Source organism: Tachysurus fulvidraco, chromosome 1 (genome assembly GCF_022655615.1).
Source record: "Tachysurus fulvidraco isolate hzauxx_2018 chromosome 1, HZAU_PFXX_2.0, whole genome shotgun sequence".
Taxonomy (NCBI): domain Eukaryota; kingdom Metazoa; phylum Chordata; class Actinopteri; order Siluriformes; family Bagridae; genus Tachysurus; species Tachysurus fulvidraco.
This window is the reverse complement of record NC_062518.1, coordinates 30901567-30926630: the sequence shown is the minus strand read 5'-3', so window position 1 is coordinate 30926630 and position 25064 is coordinate 30901567. Positions and strand designations below refer to the sequence as shown.

General features: G+C 37.0%; 1 protein-coding gene across 3 annotated transcripts in view; it reads right to left on the bottom strand.

The window, feature by feature from the left end:
• Window positions 1-19148, bottom strand: part of ppargc1a (peroxisome proliferator-activated receptor gamma, coactivator 1 alpha) — a 276297-nt gene extending 257149 nt beyond the window's left edge. Inside the window, exon 1 of one of the 3 annotated variants that reach the window (XM_047818477.1) lies at window positions 18908-19148. In XM_047818477.1, the coding sequence (XP_047674433.1) occupies window positions 18908-18988 (81 nt within the window). In that variant the 5' untranslated portion in view covers window positions 18989-19148. The remainder of the gene's footprint in view (window positions 1-18907) is intronic. The other 2 variants (XM_047818462.1, XM_047818455.1) reach the window with 2 other exon arrangements.
• Window positions 19149-25064: the final 5916 nt, after the last annotated feature.

Here is a 25064-nt window from a genome sequence, read left to right as displayed (position 1 = left end):
TTTCATTTTTTAAAAAAAGATTTCTGTGCTCCACTGGTTATTTTTATAACCAAACCAAACAATTTAGAATTTTGTTCCAGGTTTGTTTTGATGGCTCCTTGGTCTTTGTGATGCTGTTTGTTTGGGTGAGTTTCATAACTAACTCTGGGGTCTTCTAAGTTTAGGTGTATTTAAAGAGAGCACATGGCATTTACCTGTTGTTGTTTTTAAAGTACATTCAACAAATAATGACAGCAAATGTTTGCACCAGATCAAATGTAAAAATAGCGCAAAACTGCTACGTTGTTTACATCACAACACATTTGCAAACTGTTGAGATTTTTTTTTAACATTATGGGCTATTTAGTCTATATTCATGACATATTAGCATAATTAAGTCTGTTCCAGTTTACACTACAAAGTGAGGGAAAAGTACCAGAAATCTTGTTTATTTTGAGTAGATAAGGTGGTTGATGACAGACAGTGGCAGGATGTTGACAGTTCTGAGGTCTACAGTGGGCTAGCCAAATAACATCTAACCTCAGTTTATTACTCTTTCTACCAATCCTGTCTGTTGCTTACTTTTGCTTATAACACAAGCTGTATATTTCCTAGACATCTCTACCAAACATTATGTTTATATAATGACAAAAATCCATGTAGGATACTAAAGCGGAAAATCTTGACTCTTTTTTTATAGACTTCAAATGCAACACTATGGAAACTGTAAATGGGAAACATGAGTACTTTTCCTGTCACAAGGGCTCTTTTGATATTGTGGGCTATATCATGCTTCATTTCTGGCTGAGCTAACAAAAAGACACAGGAATAGCTTCAAAAAGTGTCTAGTGGTGCTTTCACATACAGTATGCAGCAGTTAGGCACTTTGAATCGAACCTTGCTGTATTTTTTCCCTCACAGCAGTTCTTTTGAGCAAGGGATCCCTGTCCAGTTGTAAGTAAACTCTAGCACCGTTGAATTGCAGTGAGAAAAAAAGCAACTCTGTATAGCCTGTGCAGCTGAGAATATTACAGTAGTATTACTTACATTTTTAGCATTTTTACATTTTTAAACACCCTTCACACAAAGTGTTTTGCTACTTGGTGCCTTTCATTATGCATGGTTTGAAACCAAACCAAATAATTAAAAAGTATAAATTTCAATCACAGTGTGAAAGTGCCCTAAGTACAAAGTGAAGTATGTATATGTTGAATGTAGAAGCCTAGTTAAAGATACACTTCTAAAGCCTAGCTAAAGAAACTCAATGTTGTTCATCTTCAATTCACAGCACAAAACTACAGATGAGAACTTTTCCTACACAATTAAAGGCTCAATGCTAGCTTTAGCTTGATTAGTGTGATTGGGTGTCATTCTCTTATCAGCTAGTGTGAGATTTTGTGGTGAGACTTGATGAATCATTCACTTGAGGATTTGTATTGACAGGCAAGTTACACTGTGAATGTTCAGAAGTGGATTTCACTCTCTAACTGCCTGAATCATGTCAGTAAATCTGAGTCAGTTGTGTTATAGTAGTGTTAACATGGCCCTGACTTCCTGTGATCCATCTTGCTCAGAACAGCATCACCTGAATGCAGACCAGGCTAATGCTTCCCACATGATAATATTAATACTTCCTTTTTTTCTTCTGCCTGATGTTTTGTCCTGATAAGGCTACCAAGGCAATATACTTTTCCAGTGTTGCCCTAGAGCAGTGCTGATTTTTCTCCGAATGAACTTTTCAGCTGGGTTTGGCTCAGGAGTAGCAGAAGGGTTTTAGCTTAAGAATAAGAGAGCAGGAAGAGAGGATGCTGCTTGGGGATTCTCACCCAGCTCTATTTTAGGGGCTTGTAAGGGCTTGAGATAACATAGGAAAGCTCAGTTATTTTGCCAGTTCCTTGAAATTCACTGCTCATGTCCTTGGCTCATTGTCACTCATTAAATCATTTGGGATATTAAACCTGGCAAAAGTTGCTTTCGATTTCAGGGCAAACTGCCTGGGGAAAAGTGCTGTAAAATGGGTAAGGAAAGCTTAGTAGTGCTAGTATTCGACCAGTCAACTCTATTTGTTATGTTTACCCAGATCTGCTTTAATTCTTTTCAAATGCTGGTAAAGGAGTTGGGCTTGAAGGCTGTGTTTGCTTTCATGATCTCTTTAAAGACAGAATTAAGGATGCTGAGGAATCTGTCAGATTTCATGTGAGCATCCTGTGAAACTCTGCTTAATCTGACACAAAATCTTTATCTTTACACTTTCTTTAAGGAACAGCATCATGCACATGGTTTGTCAACTAGTTCCATTACTCTCCAATATCAATGACTTCCATCTTTTGGAGATCCTTTACTTTTTGCACCATTGATAAGGAAACTTTAGACTATGTGTATTGCAAAGATGGGTATGTGGATGTCATGCTCATTATAAGCCTTGTAAAGTAAATAAATCCGTTCACAACGATGTCAAAGCTTCTGAGTGGTACCTTGTTATAAGTCATCATGCACGCAATATAACTGTATTGCTTTTTTTTATTTAGGTATGTGTGTGCACTGTCACAATAATTGTGCTAGCATATAAGTTAGTTGATAGTCGTGGACTCATAAGTATTTAATTACTGTAGAGCTTTGTTTCTGAAATGCAGATTGCTGTTTTTAAGGATTACACTTTGATTCACCACCATGTAACTAATACACACAGACAAACACAAAAACTTGACTGAAGCAGCGGCGGCAGTGCAGTCAGTGAAAGGGACGGCAGCAGGGAGGGATGTGTTCAAACAGGTAAATGCATGCAGGGTCTAAAAGTGGACTTTTGAAACAGATGCAGGATAAAATGAACCCTGAAGAGAAATTGGAATTTTTCCATTCATTAATTTTTTCATTTTACGTTTGCATATTCACGTCATTCAACCAGACTGAACAAGAAAAAGAACTAAAAAACATCACAAGCACTGTTTTTTCCTAGAAAGTATTTGCTGGTTTTTAACATCATTCAGAAGATACACATTTACAGTATAGTTTTTGTGAAAGTGTTACGTTAAAAATAAAATGAAATTGTGATATAATTGCCGTTTCTATTTTTTACTTTTGTATTTGACCTGCTCCACATTTTCATAGGTTTATTTAAACATGTGATCTAACCAATAGAAGCTAAACAAAATTAAGTTCAACAACAGTCCCAGTTTCTCATGTGACCCCTTGGGACAATTAATTGCCCACCCTTGCCCTAGACTAATTCAGCTGACCCAAAGGGATTACACAATGAAATGTTGGATTGCTCTATTTTTCTGTATAAAAAGGTCAGGATAAAATTTGATTTAAAATCTGAATGGACTGGCACCACTATGGAGCTGCACAGTCTATAACTCTATTGTCCATCAATTGCCACTGCAACAGAAATGTGTTTCAAGAAATCAACAATGCCAAATAACTGAACATACAATGGTCAGATTTCTAGCAGTGTTTTTCTGTCTTCTATTTTTGTTATTGTACTGTTTGTGCTATTTAACTCTTTTTTTAGCAGGTGGATAAATACTATATCTCCAACTTCTCTTTGAAGAGTTTGTATAATCTGAAATAGCACAGGGTCTGCTATTTGTGAGAGAGTTCTTTACCTAAAATTCTATTTAGATATTCACATTGCTCCTCACACCAAAATGAGTGCTCAAACAATCAAAGATATACACATATACACACAGTATGCACTGCTCCTCTTAAAAAGGTTTCTGCTCTTTCTGTTCCCTTTTTGTACACTCTGACGAAACCAGGTGCATTTATAGAAGTTTCATTGTTGACAAAAGTACTTATCTGGATTTTCCAGTACTACATCCAATTTCTTTTCATCCTCATCCAAAAATGCTTTCGTTTCTTTCACATAAATCAGCCAAGTGACTTGCACTTCTCTGACAACTCTGTGGAAAGGAAGTTAAAAGTACTGAATGTCCAGGCTAAGGAATTAAATTAAAGGTTGCCTTTACTCTACCACTGTGTTACTCTGCCTACAGTAGGCTGGATTGTCTTTTTCAATGCTTAAATAGAACATGATTTGAATTGCACTGATGCTGTGTCATTATATAAAACATGAATTGCAAGAGTTCCTATTTGCACAATTCAGTAACCATGTCTGATTTTTGTAGTGATATTTGTTGTTAGTGAACCTCATGTTCTGTTGGTAGACAGTTAGGTGCATTTTTAGCTAGTTTGTATAGGTTTTTCTTACACTATAAGTTCAAGAGATTGTGGACACTTGACCACCACATCTAATGACTTGGACATTAGAAGCACATAATTGTATAGAATGTCTTTTTTTGCTGTATCATTAAAACTTCCCTGTTAGAGTATAGCAATGCCCATGTGCACTAAACAAGCTCCATTAAGATATTAAGCTCCATGTAGACATGGTTTGCCAAGGTTGTTGTAGAAGAACTTGAGTGACCTGCAAAGACTTCAACCTCACTGAACACCTTTGGAATGAACTGGAACACCAGCTACATTCTAGGTCCCTCTGGCCAACACCAGTCCTCAACTTCACTAATGCTCTTGTGGCTGAATGAGCACAAATCCCTACAGTCACATTCCAATATTGAGTGGAAAAGCTTCCCAGAAGAGTGAAGGTTAAAGCAAAGGGGGACTAAATCTGGAATGGGATGTTCAAAGGTATTCAGTATTTCAGCTTGTTATTAATTCACTTCATCCTACATAAAGTGTTGATGAAGGTGTACTCGTCCTATTACTGACCAGAAAATGCATTGTATGCTTACAAAAATTCCACTATCACCAACAACTCCATACAGCCAAAGGAAATGAAGATCAACAAAAGTGTCTAGAAAGGAAAGAGACAAGATAAAAGACCTTAAAGGCTTCTATTTGACAGCCAATGAGTTGATTTGTTTCTGGTTTAATTTGTTAGCATTTCAAAACAATGCACTATGCTCCCAAAACTTTATTGCTAGGAACATTCGCTGTGCAATTGGACTTATTGTATTATGTTTTATGCTAGCTATATAAATAGCTAGAGAAATATCAAGACTTACAGTACATTCCTGCTTGAGTTTAGATGCGGGTGTCATTTGCTTAGACATAACTTGTTGACTTTTGATTTATTTAGTGAGGTACAAAAAAAATGTAACTCTACAGATTCAATCAGCACAGACATTGCTCAGTTCTGTGATCTGAAATCAGGTGTGTAACTGCTGCTCTACATCTTTTCAGTTTGGGGAGAAGGGGTAAGGCCAAAAACTCTGCCACTAGCAAGTGGAACCTATCAGTTTAAGCATTTTAGTAAATGAGTAAACGAGATGGATTTATAGACAGTACGGTAGGACAAAATACCAAGATTATTACTATCAAAATCTGTACATATCATACGGGACATGTCTTAAAGTCCTTAAAAAATACATTTTTATTTGGTCACATTCCCAGTCCTTTTCACAGACAAAGAAGATGTCATTATATAAGATTTACATTTCACCCTGAAGTTTAAACTATAATGTTAATGTTAGCCTTTAATAGAATGAAACATTAAGACATTTAGTGGAGAGACCGAAGACATAATCAGAGCTTGATTCTTTATCAAAGATACCACTCTCTTAACTGTTCGATTTTAAGAGATGGAGTATGCCAAATTTCTCAGACGGCATTTAGGAAGAGCTACAGGGGATAATGAGCGGAAACTTTCAATCCATAATACACCACTTTAAAATACTCAAGCCAGGAATTCAGTAGCTCATTAGATGGCCTCCCAGAGGAACACCTGTGAACTGCTTGTTTTATATTGGCTTAAACACAGATAACTTCTTATAATAGTTTCCTTAAGCAATATCGCACGAGCGAGAGTCTACCTGTGGCTTCATGCCTAAGGCCCAATCACAGCCATGCTGATAAGCAGTACAATGGCATGACTGTGAGTGTGAATTTACTTTTATACAACAGTTCTACAAACAAAAAACTAATACTGAGTAACTGACAATTGAGACACTGCATAGAAAAAAGAAAACAGTTCCTAAAGAAGCTACATCTTTAAGTGTACATATTCTTTCAACTGAAACACTCTTCTGTAGAAACAGATTATTTAAGGGGTTTCAGGCCCATATTTTTCATCTCATCCCTGTAAAATGTTCATCTTTCATTTTAGCTCAAATCCTTTGAAAGCTTACAAAACTGGTAATAATACATGTGGTTATGGCTATTTAAAATCTTCCCCTCAATGACTTTTTGAGCGTGATTGCTTAAAGGGTTCATTGTTATATGCACAGATACACTATACAAACATGGTGGACGAATTCATTTCTGCTCACTGCAGGGCAAGAAAAGCTAGATCCAATCCTTTTTTTATTACCTTTATCATTTTTCCTTTGCCTTCAAAAGTAAAAAAATAAAATTTGCTCAATTGAATAAATAAGAAATGTGGTTCTACTATGACAAACAGAGAGGAAAACGAAAGGAAAACGAAATAGAGAAGAAAGAAGAGGCCACAAATGAAAAAGAAAAAAAGTCAATGGTGAAAGGTGGTCAAGACAAATTAGCTGAGACACTAAGAGGGAGCTAGTCTGATAATTACACCTTTCACTCCACGTTTCATTATATATGGAGCACCAGTGTTTAACAGTTTAAGTGTTTACCAGTTTAAGAGAAACAACATTGTGATGCGCTCTGTGATTTGGGACCAGTAAGTGATTAATCAAGTCAAATGTGTCATATTTTAACCTCCTGTAGGAGCAAACACTGCATATTTCCAGATGGAAAGAGATGCATGCATACAATGCATACGTGATCACACAAAAAGGGAATGTGTGCAGTGCACTCAGCAAGCAGGCGTATTTCTAAATCTTTATTATTTACATTCTCACTGAGGGCTTAGCTCCTGTAAGGGTTAAATTTTGTACTCACCCTTAAAAAGAAATACAACAGAAATCACAACACATTTATACTTATATAAATTATATTTAAGTCCATAAGTATATACAGGTTTATGCTCATCAATCAAAACACCTCCTTGAATGTAGAAAAGAACAAATTGTGCATAAATGTCTAAGATTTATCGGTCTCCCTCTTGGTCCGCAGGAAATATCCATTTGCAAAGTGTCGCATTTAATTTCTCTCTGATTTTTAAAGTAAACAAAAACAGTGCTCATGGGCCTGTTACGAGGATAGTCACCTTTGCGAGGGAAGAGAGGCACCTTGTTAAGGATCAATTTGTGTGGACAGGCGTACAAATGGCAGCGAGACACAGCGTTGTCTTTGGCACACACCCGTGTGATTGATGGCTCCACACCTGCACCGTAAATCCTCCTGACAATGCGTAGACAGATCTCCTGTGTGCGTTCGTCCTCTCTCTTTCTCCCTCCCTCCCTCTGCCACCATCTCTCCTTTCGTCCTCATGTGCACATGCCATATGCTTTCAATTCTTTCCTTTTTTTAAAAAAAAAAAAACATCCAGAACACATCACACACATTTTTTTTTATATTTAGTACTGTAATGTGCAAAATCGCATGGGCTGCACATAAATATGCTTATCAGACACTTTATATGTAAATTCACAGTGAGCAGTAGGTGGCAAGGAGTTTGTACTGTGAAGCTGTTAGAAAAATTTAAAAGCTATTCTCAGTAAGTATAGAATAAAATCTTTTTGTGTGTGTTTTTTAATGAGGCATACAAGATCTTACTTCTTTGTATAACAACGAACAAGAAGATCTTGGCAGCTGGAGTGTTTTAACCCCAAAATTAACAGGAGCAGAAGATAAAATCACTTCCCTTGGGGGACTTTCTTGAAAAAGAGAAAGGAAGACACAGAAAGAGAGAGAGAGAGAGAGAGAGAGAGAGAGAGAGAGAGAGAGAGAGAGAGAGAGAGAGAGAGAGAGAGAGAGAGAGAGAGAGAGAGAAATAGAGACAGAGAAAGAGAGATTACAGAGACAGACAACATGAGAAATTCCCTTAGGAGTCCACAGTTCAGTTTGTTTCTATAGCAGCGCCACAGAAATGTCTTTTTCAAGGTTGCTCTTCTAATCAAATATGATCTGTTCACATGTGTGATGCTTCTTAACACAGCTGGCTTCTCTCCCTCTAATAGAAACAAAAGCATTTACATTTGACATTTCATTTACCTTGTTAGACTACTAGTACCAAAAACTGTAATATACCGTATATCCTAATCATCCAGCTTTTTTCTGACATCAGGCCAGTTCATGAAAAAATGCATTGCCTGCCAAATCAAATCACAGGATGTATGTATATTCCAAAGTATCAACATGAAGAGCACAAACCCCTCAACTACACATGCTATTCTGCAACGATTTTTGGGATGAAAAGATAATAGCTGCTGTTGTGTGAATTTTTAGTTTCCCCATCAACATCAGTTCAAGATCAACAGTAAAAGATCAACACAAAAAAGAAAAACGAAAAGAAAGTTCACTGGCATGGTATATTCAATTCCTAAACAGAATGGTTATATGTGTTGTGAATGGTTATGTGTTACATAAGTGTGCAGACCAGTAGTCGTGTATGTGACTATACAATTTGTGGCCTGTTTGTTGAGAGATCAGAAACCAGAAAATTGTCAGCTTTGCAAATTCTCTGAGGAAGCTGTTTTTCCTCATTAATTCTGCAATCACAGAATCATAAAACAGGTCTGGATATGTGTCACAGCTCCATTCATGTGTGTAACATTTCTCAGGGGTCTGCAGTATGAGATGTAAATGAGAAACAATTTTGAGACATATTGTTTATTCAATGCAGTCATGTGTATGTTTATGATTATGCACTATAGATATTATTCACTGAAAACCTGGCTTACTGTAGCTCTGTTTGTTCTCGAGCACAACAAACACGGATAAAACTGAAAAACAATGGGGTGAATATTAAAACTCTTCAAACTGATTCAGTGCAATAGAAAGGAATGAAATTAAAAATGAGCGATCTGGAAGAACCTTTGCAAGCCATTATTTAACATCTACAATAAGAAAAAAAAATATTTATTTTCCTCTTTAAAGAGTGCCATTAATGCTACGCTGGAGCTGTTATGCATTTTTAATGGCATAAATTTGTGAGCACAGATTACACCCCGCTGATCGATGATGGACAGCTGTAGAAGCATCATGTGATTAAGTGACAAAAACACTCAACTGCAGTGACTGTAGATATAAAAATAGTAGATACTCATTAGCTACGGTTTTCAAGCTACAGCAATACATTTATATACATATATATATACTGTATACAGTATGTGTGTCTGTATTCTGGTCTTACTTATACTGTAGCTCTACACATTATAGACTGTTTTCCGTCCCAGATTCAGAGAAAAGAAACACAAAGCCTTGGTAGCCCGGGCTCAAACCTCAAAATGTGCCCCTTTTCAAAAACCTGTTTACTGATAAAAGCCTATTTAAAAGGCTTTTATATCCAGTTTCATATCCTTCAATACCATACAAGGGTTTCAAATCCTTCATATTCATGATTTCATATCTAGTTAGAACCTCATGGTCATCCAATCACATGTTGTCTAGGATCATAATCTGTATGCCCTACTGCCAGAGGTCAGTCTCACTACTTAGAAACAGAATTTGTTAGTGTGTTTTTGGCAGTGCCTGCATGCTATTCTTTTCGAACTATCACTAGAACATGATTCTGTTAATAGCCATCATCTGGGCTTTTCCATCCATATGAGTAAATAAAAGTTGTTGATCACTGTTCTCTGTGTTTAGCTAGCTTGCTATGCTATCGTCAGAGTTGTTTAGATTTGGCAGGGGTGCAACCTTAATCAAGCATTTCACAATGACTTCCTGTTTCAGAGAGAAATGCGACAACAAATGGAATCAAATCATAGTTAAGAAGACATTTCATGGGGATTTGCATCTAAGCCAAAAATGATGTTCAAATTTAAGTCAAACTCAGTGACTTACCTCACAGAATTATACATTTAAGGAAGTTATCAACAAAAACAGGATCAAGAGATATGTACGAAAGAAGACCACTTCACTATAGCTGGCAGGTTTTGCAGGTATATTTGGTGTGCTGAACTTGTTTTAGTATATACAGATTTAATGTAACATCTTGCAAGTTACCCATGGGAACACAGCAAAAATGCAACAACACTGAGGTGTTTTTTTATTGTGCAGAGTTATTTCAGTAAAATCTTTACCCTGGTCTGAATCTAGAGAAGAGCAAGGAGGGGAAGATTTCACTGTGGGTGAAATGCCAGTCCATCTCAGGGCTTCATGGCCATATGCATTCTGTCACAACTAGGGGACGTTTAGTACAGCCAGTCCATCTACCTGCATGTTTTGACAGTGGGGTGAAACCAGGGACCCCAAAAGAAAGCCAAGCAAAACACAAATAAAACATACTTCACAAAGACAGTAACTCGAGTTCAGAATCAAACCAGGAACCCTGGAGCACTGAGACGTCTAAGTTGCTGTGCCGCCCAGAACAAGCAGCAAAATTAAATAAATTTGACTGGGTCTCCTTACTTCATTACCTGAACTAATCAAGCACTACATGAAGTCCAAGAATCACTCCTTGTTCACTTTTATTTACTGTATCTCTGAGAAACTGTCCCGGGGACAACTCACTGACATTTGCTAAACAATTCAAATAAATGAGCTCAACCTGTAAAGTTGACCTATCTGAGACAGCACTGTTAATATGTTGCACCCAACCTAAAGAGGCATCTATCTTTTCTTAAATCTATGGCTCAAGTGACTAGCTAATAAGAAATCCATGAAATGTGGCAGAAGGAGGAGAGGAGTGTTATGTGTAGATCTGCAGCTCAGCACCTTTCTACAGTACCTACATTTCTGCTGATAAAATCTCTGCTGTTAATAATAATTTTCCTTTATAAAACATATTTTAATCCTGGACGTTTTGACACATTTATTCCCAAAATTACTGAAACTGAAACAATTGAGCTTGTAACGTTTTTTTTGTTTTTGTTTTGTTTTTTTTTTCATTTTACTTTCAATGTGCACAACACATAACTTTACAGCTTCATGAAAATCTGCCCTCAGATAAGCATCTGTACGGAATAAACCAAGTCATTATTATGCATCGTCAGCACAGCAGCCAAACTTGAGCATGCAGGGAGAACCAGTGCCTGAGATACAGGACTTTAAAATGCCTGTGGCACTTCGCTCTAATCCGCTGTACACTTTGGTTCTATGCATTTCAAATGGGCCAGGAATGCAGACAGAATGCTCAATTTTCATAATCTACCCACTGATAAGCAATCGTATTCAACTTATCCGCTGAGTGAGGAGAAATTAGATGGAAGGGGGAAAAAAGGAGAAAGGAAAGTGTGAGAGTGGGGGGAAAAAGTCAAGCTGCCCTAACAGATGATGTGCAGTCTTGAATGGAGAATCTCTTTTCTCACACAATTAAAGTGAGCATGTATTGATTTCCGATGGGCCTCTCAGGTGACTCTTGTGATTGTCTGCCGCCCAATGAGCCCTGGGGTAAGGTGACCACTTCCTCCTCTTCTCCGGTGTCCTTTCGCAGGTACGTACAGGGCGCGGCATTCCTCAGGAAGTGCCAACACAGCAATTTACAGACTCGATCGGCTTCATTAGCTAATGCAACCATCAGGAAACCTGGGAGCTAGAGGCTGCACAGGTTGTAACTACAAATCCTAGCAACTCTATAAGTGGATTAAAGCACTTCACTAAAAAGACGACAAGTATTATGAAGTACTGTATATTAAAAAAAAACTTTCCATTTCAGTTCAACTTCATCCTATTGATAATACCTACTGATTGTGTCATTTAATCCATTTTGAGAAATAAAGCATTTAAGCAAAACACACTGCTAGCAGAGCCTGAAGGGAGAAAGAAAAATGCATTCCGATCAAGAGTGATACACACAGTCTCTGAATAAATAACCTTGCAGGATTTGTGCATTTGATATTTATTTGCATCCATATGTACAAAATAGCTGAGTGCTCTCCATTTCAATAGCAAAATAGCCGTCTAGAACAGTTTTTTCCTGCAAGGGATAGCATTTATTGAAGTCTCTCCATTTTAATAGCCTTCCCTTAATGCACGACGGCAGTAGTGCTTTCTGAAGGTTTTAACTGAACTCTGCTATGGTAAACATTACTGCTATGGAGACCAACAGTGGGTCACCACAGTTCTGATGCTGAAAGTTGTCATATCATCTAACGGCACTGGCTAAAAACATGTTGCAGGAAGGAAGATACTTTTGTGTGTATAATCTTCTGTGTAAAACAAAAATAAAGTTTTTGTATTTCTCATAATCATTCTGCCTTTGTCAGAATTTTTTTTTTTTTACCACAATGCTGTTGAATTCTCAATTCTGACTGGTCAGTAGTTTGATTAATATTCAACTAAAATAAATTCCATAAAAATAATTGTTTTAAGAATTTTTTAGTTAATTTAAACAACATGGACTGACAGTAGTTCTGGATGCAAAAAAATATTATATATTTTATCTTCAATTTCCTCCCCAGTCCAAAGAAATGTGTTGTAGGCTGACCGGCATCACTTATCTCTCTTTAGTGTGTGAAAGTGAGTATGTGTGATTGTGCACTACAATCGCACCTCATCCAGAGTATCCAGTGCCCTGTCTAGAATGTCCCCTGGGACAGACTTGCAGGCTTACCATGATCCAGTGTAATATAAGCAATACAAAAAATGGATGGATGGAGTTTCAAGAAAGAAATCAGAAAAAGAAGGAGTGATGAGTATACAACTGTTTATAGAAAACAAATGTACCAGTGTTTAAAAAAGTCTAATAACATTGCTGTGGTATATAAGAGGAATAAAACATTTTTAATTGTGCTGTTATAATGGCTGAGAATGATGAGATAAAAAATGTGGGGGATTATAGTTAGATTTATAAAAAGACTCTTGATTGCATTTCTTAACGACTCCATTACTGGAGCTTTTGTGTCATTCTCACTGTGTCTGCAGATACACACCAGGGTCAGATATTGAAGCTGAGTAAGTTAATTTAGCTATGCAACTTCTGTGATTGAACAAATGAAAAAAAAAAGTTCAAATGCTATGAAGAATTTTATTTTTAATAATCATTTTTTAACTTTTGTCCAGATTTTTTTTCTAATAAGCAATGTGAAGTTAAATTAATCAGATCCAGGTTGTGTCACAACACACCACCCCGTCATTGATTATATTCCTACAACCACATGTTTATTGCATTTTATCCCATACTTGTATGATTGAACATATATCCTATACACTATAGACTAAACTGTAGCACATAAACCAAATCTTATCCTCTGAAGAGATTTTCACAGAAAATTGGTCATGTAGAATAACTTTCTTCCACACAAATAACCCTTTTGCAATGTGTAGTTGAAACTCAACTCCCAGGTGACCCCTTTAGTAACTTTCTATTGGTTTTCTGATTGCTCTCTGGAGCTTAGTTACACTATAAGCTGCCTGATTATCCTAAAATAGATCACGCTATTATGCCTCTGTAATGCCACTTATCAGCAGCACAATAGAAAATGCAAAAAACATTAGCAGACAGCTTGACTCATTCCTTTCTTAACTATTTTAGTCAACATATTTTTAGACAGCAATTAGACACAATTAGTTGATTTGCCTGGCAGGCTCATAATCCATCTTATTGCTGTCGGTTTCTAAAAGAATGTGCGTTTTAGAAGCAAGGAAATGTCATGCTGGTCTGTACATGTTCATGGAGAGGTGAGAGGAAGTGATGTGGCCCTTCTCTGGAGGAAAGTCTCTCTTTCTGCAGAGCCTCCCAGCTCAATTAGCTCAACTCCACCTGGCTCTTTCTGCTGAAGGTGGGAGTCAACATGGGACATAAGAGAAAGAAATAGAGAAAGAGAGAGAGGAAGAGAATAAGACTGAATGTCCAGTCGGCCCAGAATTCTTCAAGTCTTATGAATAAGAACCCCACAGAGCTTAAATTAACAAGTCTGGACTTGGGCATTCCTTGCAGAACTGCTGAATTTCAGTGATATTAATTGAGGTGATATGGGAATAAATAAATCCAGTTTAGAAAACAGCTAAAGGTTTGTTTGCTCTTAAACACCACTAGAATCTACAGACCTGCAATGCTGGTATTTGTGCCTCGCAATAGTTTAAGTAAGTAAATGAAAACAAGTAGAAACAGCAAGGTTTTGGGATAGATGGAGTTTGAGATGTATGATAAAATCATTTCCACCTAACAAACCAGTCCTGAATAAGACATAAAAAGAGATAAAAACAAACATCAGAAACTCTCCTCCATAAAAAAAAACTTTTTGCATTTTGTCATCAACGTCCTTCACAAAATAACATTACTTCAGGTCCAGTGCATTGAGAGTATGTGTTATGCAATGAAGATCCATATAAATCATTGAGATGGGAAATGGATCTGCCTCCAGGATGTCCTAAAAAGGGCAAGGACATGCGAGAGGTGCTTGGGGAGTGTTTTTATACAGCTATGGAGGTGTGGTCTCATATAGAGATACATGCAGTGCATGCTTCAAAGTCATCACTGGGTATGGGGAGAATGCTTGAGGTTTGAAGTAGAGGGGAAAAGTAGGAGAGAGAATTGAAGAAAGTGCTGGAGCAGCAGATCTCAAGGCCAGAATCTATTTAATCACTGAATAAGGACAGTTCAAGAAGTGGCAACGTAATATTGCCTGTATAAAAATTCCCTCAACCTCTCCTGGTGACCTAGAGATAGTGGCTCTGACTGCTTTTATGACACAGAATACATTTACACACACAAAAAAAAAAAAATGGCACAAACTGGCCTTGTAAATTAATATACAGCAAAACCAGACTAGGATGTGGGAAAAAATGTGGAAAGTGTGTGTAATAATTGGTTTCAGTACCCTGTGCTTCATACTGTTCCAATTGTGGTGATGACTTTTACTAAATGAAACTGGAAAGGTCAGTAACTGAGGTGAAAAGGTAGAGTTAAAAGGTAAAGTTTTGTGTTTAGTCTCATGATAAATTGATGACGAGCGGAATAAGAACCACAGTGAGGCAGTGTAGACTCAGGAACGCAAACTCCGGTTCCCTTTCTCTCTCTCCCCCCCTCTCTCTATTTAAGAAAGCAATTAAGGTGCTGTTGCGATGATCAAATAGAGGCACCATGCATGTGAAAAATGCTGGATCTGACAAAGACCTGTTTTAACAGCTTCAGAGTGCACAATCATCAAACACAAACCCTTTCCACTGAGCAAAAGCACATTGTTCACAGATGCTTTACTCACATAACTTGTCCTTTTATGTAGCTAAGAGTTACATGTAATAACTTTCAATGGCAGATGAACTTGTCCATTGGATACTATATGCTTACATAAAAATGTAAATATAATCTGTCAGTATCAGTTGTTTCCGTTCTATTCCTTCTTACAGGAAGATTCCACCGCTGGGCACACAGCATGCTTTGCACCATATTGCAGTGCCATGGATGAATGCCTATCTAATCAGACTTCTTAAGAGAGCTGCTGCAAACTCATACCTGGCCCGCTAAATGTCGGCCTGTCGTTTTGGTACTTGAAAAAAAAACAGCATGTGCATTTAAGAAATTATGCACAGGTCCTTTTTTACTAGAGATTACTATTAGTTTTACAGAGTACAATCATATATTGCTGACATCTTGTATTTCACTGACAAAGATATACTCAACCATAGAATAATTTACTTAAGCACTTGTTACTGTTGTAATGTTCTAATAACAGTAAAAAATATATCTCTGCATGTATAATTATATAGCATCTATAAACTTCAAGTGACTATGTTTCCAAATACCGCATCTTCTTGTGTTTAAATTCATTTAGTACAAGAAAGTGGAATGTATAGTTGTATTTGGTCATACATTTGGTCTTTGTGATCCAATGTCCTGTAGAGCTATTTGTACAAAATGATATTACCGAAGTAGATATTTTAGTTAACGTTAGAGAAATTTCACATTAGGATAGAAACGTACTGCAAACAGCAAATGAACACATCTGATCTTTGAGATTAAACCCAGTCTTGATTCAGACTCCTCTGGTTATGGAATTGTTCTTTACCCCAACACTAGTCATTTCATATAGAAGTTCCCACATTTAACTTAGTGAACACAACAATGCTGTATTTATCATCCCACTGCTTTCTGAGGGGTGTTAAATGATGAGTTCCAGAAAAGACATCACAAGTTCAGCACCATGGACAGCTGCCTCAAGAGCTTCAGGGACCTAAGCAACAACCTCAAAAAACTGACAAGTGTCTAAACAAACAGAATGTTTGCATGTTTTCAGCTCCCGAACCTTTCCACTGTTAGAGACACAGACTATACAGCACAATCTGTAATAAAATGAACCCTGTGAAGCCTGAGACACTCGGTTCTTAGCTGAAGGGCATCTCACTCCTACTCCTATGTTAGAGTAGCAGCAGCACCCACTGATTTCACAGCTCTGGTCAGGCCCAGGCCCAGCACACTGTGTACAGCCACGTGAATAATGTAAAGACTTTACCCACTGATCAAGCATGAGTGGATAATCTGCTCACGAGAACACACTGTTTCAACATTGCATTTATTTATTTATTTTGTACCTGCCATCCAAGACAACAGAAAAAATAAAAGCAGCAAACCAGCTCTCACTCTTATGCATGCTTTTTTCTATTTTTTTTCCTTTATGATTCTTTTAAGGAAAAGCCTTTTTAAGAGGCTTTTAGGCTCCATCAGCCCACAGTGGCTCATGTGTCTGTGGACCATGGAAGCACGTAAACCTCTTGATGCATTGGGAGAGTAATTGGATGTGCATGTGCAGGAAATGAAAAGCACCCCTGGTTTTTAATTACCAAGCTTAATTCTGTTTTCCTCCCATTTTTAGCCTCTTTGTGGGGAACTGCGCACCCTGCAGTCTCGTTGACGGGGCAATTATATAGCATTTTGCAAAATGACTCTTTCCTGCCTTTCTTTTTTTTTTTTTTGCTTGATGCCTAAATACTCTTACAAATAGGTTTTGGAAAATTACCACAAAACCTGTCAGGGTTAAATCTGCATAAACATGGAGGCATGCGTGATCTGATGCGTTGTATATGGCTAAGTCCTACCTCCTGAAATAGGATAAATAAGCAATAAATACTGTATGAACTGCATAAAAGTTTATTTTTACATTGTTGCAGACACATCTGTAAATACAGATCTATAAGAAGGACTGCCATATGTAATGAATAGATGACCGCTTATCATTTTAAAGAGTAAGGGTTCATAAGCATTAAGCACAGTCCTTCTTGAACTTTAAATTTGTAATGTGATAGAATTCATGAACTCTTATAAGAGCTTAAAGATGATGATATCAGATGGTAAGATGTTAACATTCTCTTGGACCATCTGTGTCCTGTGTTTATGTGAATCATCTTCATCGTATCCGTTGACACCACACTCATTCACAGTGTTCAATCAAATCTTAACACATGGCATCATGATACAAATCCAATGTACCTTTAAATAGAAGCCTCATATACCATACCACAGCGTGTCAATATTAATAATACATGTCACAAATCCTTTCTTACCAAAAAAGCTTATAAATCAGTCACTCATGTCTTGGCAAATACAATTTCCCACTATGGTTCTAATGGTAATATTTAAATCTCAAGTACAGACCCACAGCATAGATCTCTGTAGAACTGCCCCCACATCACACTGCTGCCTGATTGCTTCAAAGCATAGTCTCATCGAGTTTCTTTAATTGATGGAGAGGATTTATGCATTCTGTTTATTGTGTTTATTAATCATTTAAATTCAGGCCATGGCTTGGTTTTTCATCACTTGCAGTGAGTGTACTATAACTTGTATGGATTGTAATCCTTGTTGTTAGTTTGCTGTTGAAAGGTGCTGTGAATTGCTCAGATGTGAGATGCTAATGGTGCATTCATTTTTTTAAAACAACGGTTCTCAAAGTAAAGTTATATAAACACACACACACACACACACACACACACACACACACACACATATATATATATATATATATATATATATATATATATATATATATATATATATATATATATATTTAATATGCAGTGTATCGATAGATAGATAGATAGATAGATAGATAGATAGATAGATAGATAGATAGATAGATAGATAGATAGATAGATAGATAGAAAATGTTTATACAGGTTATTAAATTTACTATTGGGTTATTACAGCTGCTTTGACTGGTCATGTAAATTGAATGGCTTATTCCATGTTCTCGCTATATCTGTGAGGATTAGCTTTGGGTTCAAGGGTCAGAGCTTTACTCTGCATAGTGTTTGTGTGATAGGCTCAGAAGTCTCCACAACCCTAACCAAGATAATGTGGTTACAAATGAAGTAGTAATGAATGAATGAATGAATGAATGAATGAATGAATGAATGAATGAATGAATGAATGAACGAATGAACGAATGAATGAATGGCCTATAAGCAAAGTGGACATGGTCCTCACACCTTTTATCCAAAAATATAATGTACATAGTATTTGAACAGTTTTATTATGTGTGTAGATGAAATGTACTTCACCCTTAAAAGGTCCCCTTGCTGCAAACATTTTGAGAACCACTGCTTTAAAAAAAAAAAAATAGTTTCTCAGCATCTGAGTCCAGCTTCTGCAACTGATTGTAACCCAATAGATATGAAGAACTGCTGATTAACACTTGCAATTAAGTCTTTCACAAGTTTCACTTGTTGAAAAAAAAAACTCTAACTGCACGTGACCTTGCACTTTCTACGTCACTTTTTGATACATTTAAATGTAGCGCGTGAGGTTTAACGGAAATTCAACGTTTGTCACTTCTGAGGTAATTTTACACCAGACTCCTGACTCGATATCAGCGTTCATTTGTCAACTTTGCCTCGATGCTTCGACTAAGCGGGTGGTATTACATCCGAATGTATAAGTTTTAGGCATATTTCAGTTAGAATACGTCGAATGAGAGACGTTTTTTTGTCGGTTAGTGTCCCCTACCTGCTCAAACGAATTCTCCCAGGTGAAGTTGTGCAGAGATGAAGCGAAGAGCTCCTCATCAGACACCCCGTAGCCCTCCATGGTGTGAGAGGCTGGGGACTTGCGTTTGAAAGAATTATTCAGATGAAGAGAAATGTCTTCAGACGGCTCGGTTCCGCTCCGTCCTGTCTGTGGAAGCAAACGGCGGATGTAGCTCGAGCTGTTCGGCTCAGTCACGTGGGAGTCCTTGAGCGGCGCGAGACTTCTCCTCGACCCGTGTCCTTATTTTCATAATTTCCTATTCCTGACTTTTTTCCCTTGATCTTTTCAATGCAAAGAAAAATTGCATTCGAGTTTGCACATGTGTCACAATATAATGTATTATGTCAGTAATTCCTCACACAGTCGAGTGCAAATGTTTGCATCCCCCATTCAAGATTTGTAGTTTTATTTTACAATTTATCTACGAATTAAGACCATATGAATATAATTTCATAGTGTTGGACTGAGACAACCAGTGCCAAATAAATAAATAAAAAGGTTTTGCCAACTGTCTCTTTTTTAGATCTAATTTGAAGAAGGCAATAAGTGATATCTGGCATATTATAAGTTATATAGTGTTATAATGAACCATAAACCATTTGATTCTTTTTTTACTCTTGTTCATGAAGAAACGTAAAAACTTTTTCTTAAAAAGAAGCCTCGACTCTGAACCATGTTAAATACACTATATGGCCAAACTTATGTCGTCAACTGACTGATAAACCTCCAATTCCAAAGCCATGAGAGTTAATATGAAGTTGGTCCACCTATGCTGCCAAAACAGTGTTTACTCTTCTGAGAAGACTTTTCATGAGATTTTTGGACTGGGGGAGTTTTGGGTTGTGGCCATTTGAGCCGATTTAACAAAACAGGGACAAGAAGTTGGGCACTGATCTTGGTCTTGCTTTCATGTAGGTATACAATATTTCTACTCAGTTTTCACTTCACTGAGATGAACAGGTCATGTATTTAAAATAATTAATCAATAGCTTTCATTGTAACAAAGGAGCCCAAACATGTTCCAGCATGAAAATGCCACTGTGCACAAAGAATTCTGCATGAAGCCATGGTTTGCCAAGGTTGGTTTGGAAGAACTTGAATTACCTGCACAGAGCCCTGACCTCAACCGCACTGTACACCTTTAGGATGAACTGAAACCTTGAACCTGGTGTTCTTCTTTGATATCAGTGCCTAACTTCATTAATACTCTCGTGGCTGAATCAACAGATCAACAAATTCTTACAACCAAAACAACTACCCACATTCACCACATCCACACTCCAAAATCTATTTGATAGCCTTCCCAGAAGAGTTGAGGTCATTGTAACTGCAATCAGGGACTAAAACTATAATGCAGTATACAATTTTTTATTTTTTTATTTTTTATATTATATATATATATATATATATATATATATATATATATATATATATATATATATATATATATATATATATATATATAGTATGTCATTGTTTCTGTTCATCGCAAAGGTGTTCATATGGATTGAGATCAGATTTGCATTGTGCACATGTGAACATGTGTGGGAATCTTAGATCCATCCTATTCAATTATGTGGGAAGAACCTTTTCCCAAATAGTACACACATATATACTACAGAGAGTATCCTAAGCCTAAGATTGAAGAAGGAACCCTGGAGCTGTGTGACACAAACCCACTGTGTTTTGCCATTCATACCATCAGTGCAACTGAGCAATGCTGGTGAAGCCCCGCAGATGAGCAGTACACTGTCATATAGTGTAGATATGATACATAAGATATAACACATTGATGTGAAAACTTTGCTGAAGCTGATTTCGACACCCTTTTTTCTACGCCTATTCAGAGTCTAAAGTGTTTCTATATTTGTACAAACGGATAAATGCATCAATCAAACTTTCAGTATGTAAATAAGGAGTTAACAGGGTAAGGATAAGGATAACAGGGTGTTACAAGACAAATGAACCTGAAATTGGGCAATTTCTATCTAATCAAGAGCGAATTTCCCAAAGGTATGGTAGCACAGAATTTTTTCTCAAGATGGTGCTGAGTTTCATTTACATACTCTCTCCAATAATTATGCTGACTTTGGGAATACAAGAGCAATAAAGCCGCTCCTACATCAGTGATACTCGAAGATCCTCAACTTAATATTATGGTATAATTTGTTTGCACAATTATGAGTAGGTAATTTTTGTTTGAAGAACTTTGAAGAATTAATGTCCTACTTAAACTCATGTTCTTTATGCACTAGACAAAACCTTTTGCAGCGTGCTTGGATGGTTCTATTCATAGGCATGTTCGTGCTTACCGAAATTGTCAAGATTCACTACATTGGCTAAAGTAATGAGAAAAATAAATTGACATTGTTCAGTATTGGTTGTCCCCTAAAGTCATGTCTCACTGTGAGATGTGATTTGTTTGAAGTGCCTGATAATATATTGCATACTCCACATCTCAAGGGTAATAAATTAAATTAGGAATCAAATAAGTTAAAACATGATTTTTTTTTTACTTCTAAAAACATTCAAGGTTACCTATAAGTACAGTGCTCAGTAAATGGTTTTTTTGATGTTTTCTTGGTTCTACAGGCTGTAAATTTGAGTATAATCCTGAAATGTTAATTTATTAATAAATCTACACTGTCTAAAATCAGTAACTTAAACAGCCAGGCATCTTATGAAGTGACTTCCACATCTAACCTAGGTACTAAGAAAAAACATGGGGTACACCATCATCATTATTCTATCACATTCTCCATTCTGTAGATTCAGCATGTTTCCATGCTTATTTCCAGAAAAAAAATGTCAATTATTTAATTAAGCTCTTATCAAGGAAAATCTTATTACTCATTAGTTTTACAATGTACTTACTACATCAGAAAGCACTGGAATGTAATGCATGATATTAAGTGATTACTAAACGAAATGCTGAAAATGTCTCAACTGTTTTTATGTCATGTCATGACATTTTCCTGGTACTGTTTCTCTGATGATTTTGTAGGGGAAGTTTCTTACTTAGACCTTAGGTGTGTCAACAGTGTAACTTTTTGAACTTTTGTTATATCAGGGTGGGACACGTTTCTCAAGGAATTGACCATTTCCATTGTTTCTGAAACATGCAGAACATACCTTCTTCCCCGAAGGGACTATACATCAGCACTAACCCACTGTACATCACACACAGGAACCTATCACACACAGGCTGACGATTTCTTGTCAGAGATGCTATGATTGAATTGTTCCATCATTCAGTCACCAGAGGGGCCATTACTCCAAATTAGCATACAAATTCAAACCAGGACAGATGGATTTGTCACATTCCACTCGACTGCGTCATCTTCGAGACAGGCTTCGCCAGCACTGCGTGATGGAGATAAGACACCTGTCTCAGCTTTGTTTGAGACAACTTCAGTATGAATGGCAACAGGAAATGCTTAGGTGTCTGCAATAAACGTCCTTACGAACCTGACAGAATATCATTGGAACATCACAGGGGGTCGAAGGATGCACAGCAAAAATGCTTAGTGCTCGGAGGGCCGTCTGGATGATGGAGCAATGCTTGTGTCTGTCAGCAAAACTGAACAGACAGCAGCTGTATATATGCACATATTTATGGAAAAAAGTCCCAGGCAGAAGCAAACTCAATTTTATATGACAAATTGTTGTAATGTGTACCAAGTCATTAGTGAAGTCTAATTTTCTCAGAATGGCTATTGCTGATTTAGACATTTTGTATTGACATTGTGTCAAACATACAATTTCAGTAATAATATGGCAATAAACAGTTTATTGATGTAAAAAATATTGACATTTTTACAAGCACATGAAGGATATCAACTTTCCCAGCTGGTTAACAGAAGTATACTGTATGTTCAGTCTGCAGAACATACCTTCATTATATATATATATATATATATATATGTATATATATGTATATATATATATATATATATATATATATATATATATATATATATATATATATGTATATATGTATGTATGTATGTATGTATCTATAAATACACTAATCAGTCTTAACATTATAACCACCTGCCTAATATTGCATTGCCCCTTGTGCAACCAAAACAGCTCTGATCCTTTGAGGCATGGACTCTGAAGGTGTGCAGTTATCTGGCACCAAAACGTTGTCCAGCACATTCCTCAAACGCTCAATCTAATTCAGGTCTGGGGATTTTGGTGTTCTGATACCTTTCAATTTGGAGCCTTGGGTGCTCATACCCTGTCACTAGTTCACTTTTGGTAGGTACTAACCACGGTACACCAGGAACACCCCACAAGTAATGTTTTGGAGATGCTTTAACCCAGTCATCTAGCCATCACAATTTTGTCCTTGTCAGAGTAACTCAGTTTTTCTGCTTTCACCATCTCAAAGTTCATGTATGCATAATTATGTATCTATTTGCCAATCAATCATAATTATATGTATGACAAAACCCCTGCCCCTTCAGACTAAATCCCACCCAATTTCACAGTCAATGCAAACTAACATTTTCTGTTGGCTTTGTAGAGACTTGCTTTGTTGGTGGAAAAAAACAGAAATCTATTTCGAAATGTAGGTCTGAAAGCTCTCTCTCCAACAGTCAACAAACATCAAAACGCATGCTAATCTCTCCCTTTTGAATATTGCATTCACTAGCCCTGATGTGAACTCCCAGTATGAACTACACCATTTCCCCCTCCCTTTCTTTTGTTCACCAAAGAATTAAAGAACAGTGCTTCTGCTCTCCTGACGATGCACCTTTGATTCTGGGGGCACATGCTAACTTAGTTGCTTTTGAAGTTACTGTGCCATTTTACATAAAGCTCATCCCTACTTCTCCCATACTGCCATGGTGAATAATGCCATAGGTAAGAAGCGGGTTTGGCGTTTTATCTGCGTCTAATGGATTAACAAAAAGAACCCCTGGGTGACGTGATTAAATGTGCACTCTCCTAGCCGAAGTGTTGCATAAACACATGGATGAAGCAGTAAATGCCATAATCTCAGGCGAGCGGGACAAGGCATGGAGATGGATTAGGCCTGGTGCCTTTACTAGGATTCTAAGAATCCCCACAATCGAAGAGAAACAAGTCAGTAGTATTCAATGAAAACTGAGAATGTGGCACGTATTAAACTGCAGGAGTAAGCTAAAAAAAAAAAAAAAAGCAGCTGTAGATGCATATTACTCTAAACCCTTTGCACAGAGGAAAAAGTCTATTGTTTAGCTATCTGCTGTAAACTCAAACCAGTGCCTTCATGGATGCCAGCTTAAAAATTTTTTTTTTTTTTTACATATTTATTATTTATTTAAAATGTGAATAAACAACAGAGGAAAGACCAACACAAAGCATGAATGACCTAATACAGGAGTGATACACAAGTGGGCTCCTTCCGTCAAATGCATTGCCCCTACAAATCAGTAAGGCAACCAGAAGACCCTGGATAGCCTGAAAGAACAAGCCTTCAAGTAACCTTACTTCAGAGATGACCCACAACCCACTCTTGACTAACTTGGCTCCTTTCATATGAGGAGCTGACCCAGAGAATGAAGCTTTTCAAGAATCACCACAATAGAGAGCCCCCGACCTTCTCAAGCAGACACAATTACACCCAGTCTACACTCTTCCTCCATACCAACCATCTTACATGATAAAAGTAAAGTTATCTATAGGCCATTGTCAGACACCATACAATGAAAAGAAAAGAATCCAGGCCACTCAATAAAGAATATCTGTCAGACCCCTTTATAACAATTTTGTGAAATATAATTGGATATGAAAGAAAAAGTAAGGGCAATTTTAATCGGGAATGTACATAAGGGTTTTTGTTCCAAAAGAGCTTCCAGTACTATTGCTCATGGGAGGAATAACCGCTGAGGAGTTTCCAATTTTAGTTCCCCAAGTTAATTAACCTCACCTCTATCCATTAACTCTATTGTGTTTCCAGCTAAAAATGGAAATAAATTGACCAGTGGTTTTGTGGAGGTGGCATGATGTCCCATGGCTACACACACTCCAGAAACTAACATAGCACTTATGTTACAAACGTAACTTTAGCACTCCTGAAACAATGTAATTCATCAGCTTTTATTAGTCAGTGGTCAGTATGAAGGAATCCTTACATTTAATTACA